This window comes from Oncorhynchus kisutch, linkage group LG4 (assembly GCF_002021735.2).
Source record: "Oncorhynchus kisutch isolate 150728-3 linkage group LG4, Okis_V2, whole genome shotgun sequence".
NCBI classification, from domain to species: domain Eukaryota; kingdom Metazoa; phylum Chordata; class Actinopteri; order Salmoniformes; family Salmonidae; genus Oncorhynchus; species Oncorhynchus kisutch.
The window spans coordinates 11445970-11453075 of record NC_034177.2 but is presented as its reverse complement, the minus strand read 5'-3'; the positions used below and the strand labels follow the sequence as shown (position 1 = coordinate 11453075).

Sequence of the window (7106 nt, the reverse complement as noted above, 5' to 3'; positions counted from 1 at the left end):
TCGATTCACGTTTAGATGGAGTACATGTCAGGTCCTTGGACTAAAAGGAGAAACGTTAGGCTCCTTTAGTCCATTACTAGGCTTCTCCTGGCAACATTAATACATTTATGAAATAACCTGACATCTCATTAGGCCTTTTCATTTATATTATAAATCCCACACGGAGACATAAAGGACCTTCATATAGAGTGAAACAACAGAACAGAACTAGTCAGACAGAAGAACCATCCACTCTTTCAGTTTATGGAAAGAATACACACACATAGAAATAAGGTAATGTCTATTGGTGCATTTTACCATACAAGAGCAGTTTAACCCCTAGTTAGTGTCCAGCAAATTACATGAAATAATGATCTTATCATTGTGTGATGTGTGTGTGTGAAAAGAACTGGCTTAGTGTGATTTGGTTTCAATACACATTGTTTCAAATGGCATGAGAGACATGGGCCTACTGTCACATGACAAACAACTGACAGGTTGTTCACTGAAAGGACCAGGAATCAGTAGTGTTTCTGAGTGTTTTATTGAAACGGCCTTAAATAGACTCTGCCCTAAAATGGACGCCAAGTGTGGATCGTTTCAGTTCTCGCAAGTTCGAATCCCCGAGCTGACAAGGTACAAATCTGTCATTCTGCCCCTGAACAGGCAGTTAACCCACTGTCCCTAGGCCATCATTGAAAATAAGAATTTGTTCTTAACTGACTTGCCTAGTAAAATAAAGGTAAAATAAAATTTTAAATTTTAAAAATTACATGTGTATGGGATTTCCAATAGCTAACCCTGGACATGGAGAGAGAGAAATGCAGACATTTGATGATTTGCAAAAGAATTTGATGCTGATGCAAGTACAGTATTATGTTTTAATTTACAACTGATTATTATACACTGAGTGGACAAAACATTAGGACCACCTGCTCTTTCCATGACATAGCCTGACCAGGTGAAAGCTATGATCCCTTATTGATGCCACCTGTTAAATCCAGTTCAATCAGTGTAGGTGAAGGGTAGGAGGCAGATTGAACAGGCTATGATAGTAGGTTATAAGTGCCTTTGAATGGGGTATGGTAGTAGGTTATAAGAGCCTTTGAATGGGGTATGGTAGTAGGTTATAAGAGCCTTTGAACAGGGTTTGGTAGTAGGTTATAAGAGCCTTTGAATGGGGTATGGTAGTAGGTTATAAGAGCCTTTGAATGGGGTATGGTAGTAGGTTATAAGTGCCTTTGAACATGGGTTTGGTAGTAGGTTATAAGTGCCTTTGAACATGGGTTTGGTAGTAGGTTATAAGTGCCTTTGAATGGGGTATGGTAGTAGGTTATAAGAGCCTTTGAACGGGGTATGGTAGTAGGTTATAAGAGCCTTTGAATGGGGTATGGTAGTAGGTTATAAGTGCCTTTGAATGGGGTATGGTAGTAGGTTATAAGTGCCTTTGAACATGGGTTTGGTAGTAGGTTATAAGAGCCTTTGAACATGGGTTTGGTAGTAGGTTATAAGTGCCTTTGAACATGGGTTTGGTAGTAGGTTATAAGAGCCTTTGAACATGGGTTTGGTAGTAGGTTATAAGTGCCTTTGAACATGGGTTTGGTAGTAGGTTATAAGTGCCTTTGAACATGGGTTTGGTAGTAGGTTATAAGTGCCTTTGAACATGGGTTTGGTAGTAGGTTATAAGTGCCTTTGAATGGGGTTTGGTAGTAGGTTATAAGTGCCTTTGAACATGGGTTTGGTAGTAGGTTATAAGTGCCTTTGAACATGGGTTTGGTAGTAGGTTATAAGTGCCTTTGAATGGGGTTTGGTAGTAGGTTATAAGTGCCTTTGAATGGGGTTTGGTAGTAGGTTATAAGTGCCTTTGAACATGGGTTTGGTAGTAGGTTATAAGAGCCTTTGAACATGGGTTTGGTAGTAGGTTATAAGTGCCTTTGAACATGGGTTTGGTAGTAGGTTAGAAGTGCCTTTGAACATGGGTTTGGTAGTAGGTTATAAAAACCTGAAACCTGAAAGAGTCAAATAGAAGAAAAGAAAGAGAATGTAAAAAGGACATAATTTGAAGGCTGTAAAACATGACACACATTCAGTAGTATCTTTATGCAAATTCATCTTGATAATAATAACAGCAGATTTATGACAAGTTTACCATATATAGCACGTGATCAAGTACTAAATTAAGGGAATATTGCAGTATAGTACACTCTAAAGTGCACGTTTCAAATGTACAAATTTGAAGAAATAAAGTTTCTTGTTATGTGCATATGGTTGGTTGACCTACGGCACAGATTGCACATCTGCATGTCCAAACCAATACTTTCCCTTGGTGAAAAGTGAAAATCATTTAAATGGAAGATGTATTCTAATCTGTTGGCCCCAAACAGAACACAATCAGGCACCGTTCAATCATGCTGATATTTATGGAAGCTTACTCTGCAGTAGAGTTGCACAGTTCCAGTAACATTACCAGAATTCCTAGCTCTCCCAGAAGCCCTTGTTAGGGGATTCCGGATTTCCTGCTTATTTCCCCCTGTACATTCTGAGAGTCATAGGAACACTACTCTGCAGCCCTGTACATTGGTGATGGTATATAATGAAATGGTAGCTACATTGGTGATATTTGAAAATTCCTTTAGTGGAGGCACTTGACATGAGGTTGAAAACAGAGATATGGCAGGTGTTACACATCATGACTACAGCCAACCATCTTCACACATACAAACACAATTAATAAGAAACATACTTTCATGGAGCACACAGACCTCCCAAATGAACTCTCACAATCATAATGTTGGCGAGTCACACACAGTAGAGTACTTGAGTAACTACACGTATTCTGCTCTACTGTAGTCCTTCAGTGTGTGTAGTAGGCTCTCTGGTTTAAGCCTCAACGAATTGTGCTTCCTTGGGCGTCCTCTAGGCATAGTGTGGCCCATTAAACATAGTGGGTGCCAGGCCTGGTGCCAGGAATTACTTTGGGTTGGGTGAAGGATGAGACTGAGCGTGAGCCCTGGGGACAACTCCACAGATACCTGCAGCCCAGGAGAAATCCGCCCACCACAGAGCAGATACCTGCACCCCAGCTCACCAGCACAGCGTTGCCAAACTCAAACCTATCGGTTTAAAAAAGAAACACAAAATAACACACCCAGTCAACACCACAGAATGTAGTCCACATCAGCCGCAAAACACAGATTATAAACTGGGTGGTTTGAGCCCTGAACTCTGATTGGCTGACAGCCGTGGTATATCAGACCGTATACCACGGGTCTGACAAAACATTTATTTTTACTGCTCTAATTACGGTGGTAACCAGTTTATAATAGCAATAAGGCTCCTCGGGGTTGGTGGTATATAACCAATATACCACGGCTAAGGGCTGTATCTCGACACTCCACAATGCGTTGCGTCGTGCGTAAGAACAGCCCTTAGCCGTGGTATATTGGACATACACTAGACCTCCTCGTCCCTTATTGCTTAAATAAACTATGTGTAGAATTCTAAATCGAAATAACAATTTGATATAAATTGCACTACAGCCAGGTGTAGTTTCTTAGCTTGTACAACAAATTGCACCCTATTCCCTATTTTGTCCCCTTCTTTTGACTAGATCCACCCTATGGGTCCTTGGTCAAAATTAGTGCATTCATAAGGCTCAGCCTAAAGACTATTACAATTCTTAACACACAGAGTTGTGGATGATTCTGCTACCGTGCTACTCGACAGTACCTGTTATGTAAGGAAGTAGGTGAGTCTGAGAATACAAAGGACTGGATGATGGCGTTGGCAAACCAGGAGGTTACCGATATGGCCAGAACACCTACAGAGAAGAGCAATATTAGAACATCTTATTACAGACTATTTCATATCAGCTTCTCTCACACCTAGAGTTAAAACTATCAGCATTTTCAGTGGTAAAAGCAGCATTTTGGGCTATGGTACAGAGATGTATGCTAAAGCACAGAGTTATGTAGTATCAGATGGGACCATTTTTTGGCATTTCACAATGTAGCATTTACTGTTCAGAGCTAAATCAATAAAAACAACTTTCATTACTGATATGATAATGTAGCCGACTGTACCTGCAATGATGAAGAGGAATCCTCCAACAATGGCTACTCTATCCTTCTGCTTTTCATCCTCCTCCAGGCATCGAGTGCATCTCATCCCCAGTGTGGCTACCAGCACCCCAATGGCTGACAACAGGACACTGAGGATCATCACCACTCGGGTGGTCAGAATCTCCGCTATACGCACAGGGCAAATGTCAAAGGCCAACGTATACTCTCAACACTCAGTCGGACATACACTAAGATTGAATATGGCTATATTGAACACATCCATACCAAAGTCACAAGTCAGTGTGAAACTTACTGAGAGAAAGAACATAGACACTGGAACAGTGTGTGAACAAGTATGATTTGTAATAATAAATGGTTGTAGTCATCTGTTTCAATTATCAACATGTATTGTGTATTATTAGGCTTATTTGTATCTTTTCATTGTAATCGGACATCAACAAGTAGCCTACCATTATATTAAGCTATATTGTGCCTGCTCTGAAGGTGAGTGACCACTAGTGATCGAATAGTGGGTGATGATGGCAGACACTAAGGAAAACTTACCTGGCAGGTGAAAGAGTGACTTGTAATTGACGCACATCGTGTGTCTTGTGGCGTCGACGGTGCATGACATCCATAACCCCAGGTACGTTTCCTTTGATGTTACCGTGCTCTCTGTGTAAGAGTGCCTTTTCCACTCCACCATAGTGGTGGCAATCACTGAGCCAACAAGACCGATCAAAGCAAGAGCATAACCGGGAAGTTGAACCGCAGAGCTCGTCATGGTATTCCGATGAAATTATGTTTGATAATAAAGGCTACTAAAATGGGAGTTGATGAAAAATAGACTAAATACATGAACAGTGGAAAATCTAATCTTTAAATTGTTGAAATGTCCTTGATTCTCAATGTCTGTTAAATCAATTGAAGTAAACCGAACTCCGTTAAAGTTTAATTCCTGACGCGTGTGGACCGTTATCTCGTCCTCTCAGCAATGCGCCTGTGTTCAGTGAGTAGTGCATCCACTCTTGGCTATTTAAACCTTCTGCGGGACAATTCTCGAGCGCAGACTAGTGGTTATACATAGATCGATTTCTATGACAAGCTCAGCACGTTCTCATAATGGGTGTGATAGTCTTTCCCTCTATCATTCATGCCCGATTTTTTTTTAAAGAACTACGTGAAAATCAACTAAGACAAATTTATTCCACGGCACAAAACTAAAGCTGTGATGTGTATTAATCTGCTATAGTCACTCACATCCTACTTGTGATAATTATGTTTTATTCATTTCATTACAATATATTCACATTAGATGGCCTTCCACATAATTCATATGTATATGCTTATGACATAGTCTGAGCTGTTAAATGAGTTTGCTTATCATTACCTTTTTCCAACCCATATGAAAATCAAACCCTTGGTGATTTTTCCCCAGTTTACACAAAATCCAAACCAGTTTTAAATCCAACCAATGCAGTTGATTTTAGGCCTATGTAATGGTTTTACATTTTCAGGATTGTCAGGTTTTGTATGCAATTTGTATTTAAAACTAACGTAAACTCACCCCATTCCGTACAAATGTGCGCAACCGCAACATTCAAACCAGGCTACAAAGAAAACTAATGGGACTGTAGCGACTGTGTTGACGTCAAAATCGGGGGTGTGAATTAGGTTTCTATTCAAGCGTTGATGACATGGTAATGGATCTATAGTATTGGAGAAAAGTTGAAAAAACGGACCCTCCGTTACATCTTGACGTGTCATGTTGTAACGTACAGCAGCCATAAAGAAACTATTTCTGTCTTACAATCTCTCTCCAACAGGTGTAGCACTTCTACCATCCTTTAAAAACAAGAAATGGACAGTGACGGGGTAAGGGGGATACCCAGTAATTTTTTTCTTCATCATTGCATGTGATCATCATTCTCAAAGCCACTGTTTACTTCTAAGGTCACTTTACCACCATTATTCAAATTCGACACAATCCTTCAAATAGGTATGTAATGACACAATATATAAACTATTTATAGTGTTTTATTTACATTTTAGAGGCGATAAGGTGATGTTGGACAGACCGAGTGAAAAAAGCTATTTTCCCACACAACATCTCTCCTTACTATCACGCATTAGCTTCGCTTCCCCACACGCCATTTTTAAAAAGACCCGACGGGGCTCATTGCCTTCTTGAATTATGCAGAAATGGGCAGTGTTTAGGTCATGTAATTGATTCTGTTGGAAAGGGGAGAAATTGTGCTTTACAATGGTATTGACATTACAGTTGATCTGGAAGTATTACGTTTTCGGGGCGCTAAAATAAGGGCAATTGTACAGACCCAGGCGATGTACGAATTTACGTGAGTTTACGTTAGCCATGTTTACGGTATTTAAATGTTTCACAAACACAGTTTATGTTTACATACAATGCATTCGGAAAGTATTCAGACCCCTTGACTTTTTCCATATTTTGTTACGTTACAGCCTTATTCTAAAATGTATTAAATCGACTCCCCACCCTCATCAATCTACACACAATACCCCATAATGACATAGCAAAAACCTTTTGTAATGAATTTTTGCAATTTTATATACAGTGCCTTGCGAAAGTATTCGGCCCCCTTGAACTTTGCGACCTTTTGCCACATTTCAGGCTTCAAACATAAAGATATAAAACTGTATTTTTTTGTGAAGAATCAACAACAAGTGGGACACAATCATGAAGTGGAACGACATTTATTGGATATTTCAAACTTTTTTAACAAATCAAAAACAGAAAAATTGGGCATGCAAAATTATTCAGCCCCCTTAAGTTAATACTTTGTAGCGCCACCTTTTGCTGCGATTACAGCTGTAAGTCGCTTGGGGTATGTCTCTATCAGTTTTGCACATCGAGAGACTGAAATTTTTTCCCATTCCTCCTTGCAAAACAGCTCGAGCTCAGTGAGGTTGGATGGAGAGCATTTGTGAACAGCAGTTTTCAGTTCTTTCCACAGATTCTCGATTGGATTCAGGTCTGGACTTTGACTTGGCCATTCTAACACCTGGATATGTTTATTTTTGAACCAT

General features: G+C 39.9%; 1 protein-coding gene across 1 annotated transcript; it reads right to left on the bottom strand.

Moving 5' to 3' along the window:
* Positions 1-846: 846 nt before the first annotated feature.
* LOC109889037 (claudin-1) lies at positions 847-5643 on the bottom strand. The gene is made up of 4 exons (XM_020480182.2): positions 4605-5643; positions 4062-4226; positions 3709-3799; positions 847-3092 (listed from the first exon to the last, which is right to left on the bottom strand). Exons 1-4 carry the CDS (start codon positions 4822-4824, stop codon positions 2915-2917), a joined length of 654 nt encoding a protein of 217 aa, XP_020335771.1. The 5' UTR covers positions 4825-5643; the 3' UTR covers positions 847-2914.
* Positions 5644-7106: the final 1463 nt, after the last annotated feature.

Coding starts and splice junctions, on each gene's coding strand:
- LOC109889037 (XM_020480182.2), bottom strand. CDS start 4,824: ATGACGAGCTCTGCGGTTCAACTTCCCGGTTATGCTCTTGCTTTGATC. Junction 4,227..4,604: donor GTCACTCTTTCACCTGCCAG/GTAAGTTTTCCT, acceptor CTGTGCGTATAG/CGGAGATTCTGACCACCCGA. Junction 3,800..4,061: donor ATTCCTCTTCATCATTGCAG/GTACAGTCGGCT, acceptor TCTTCTCTGTAG/GTGTTCTGGCCATATCGGTA.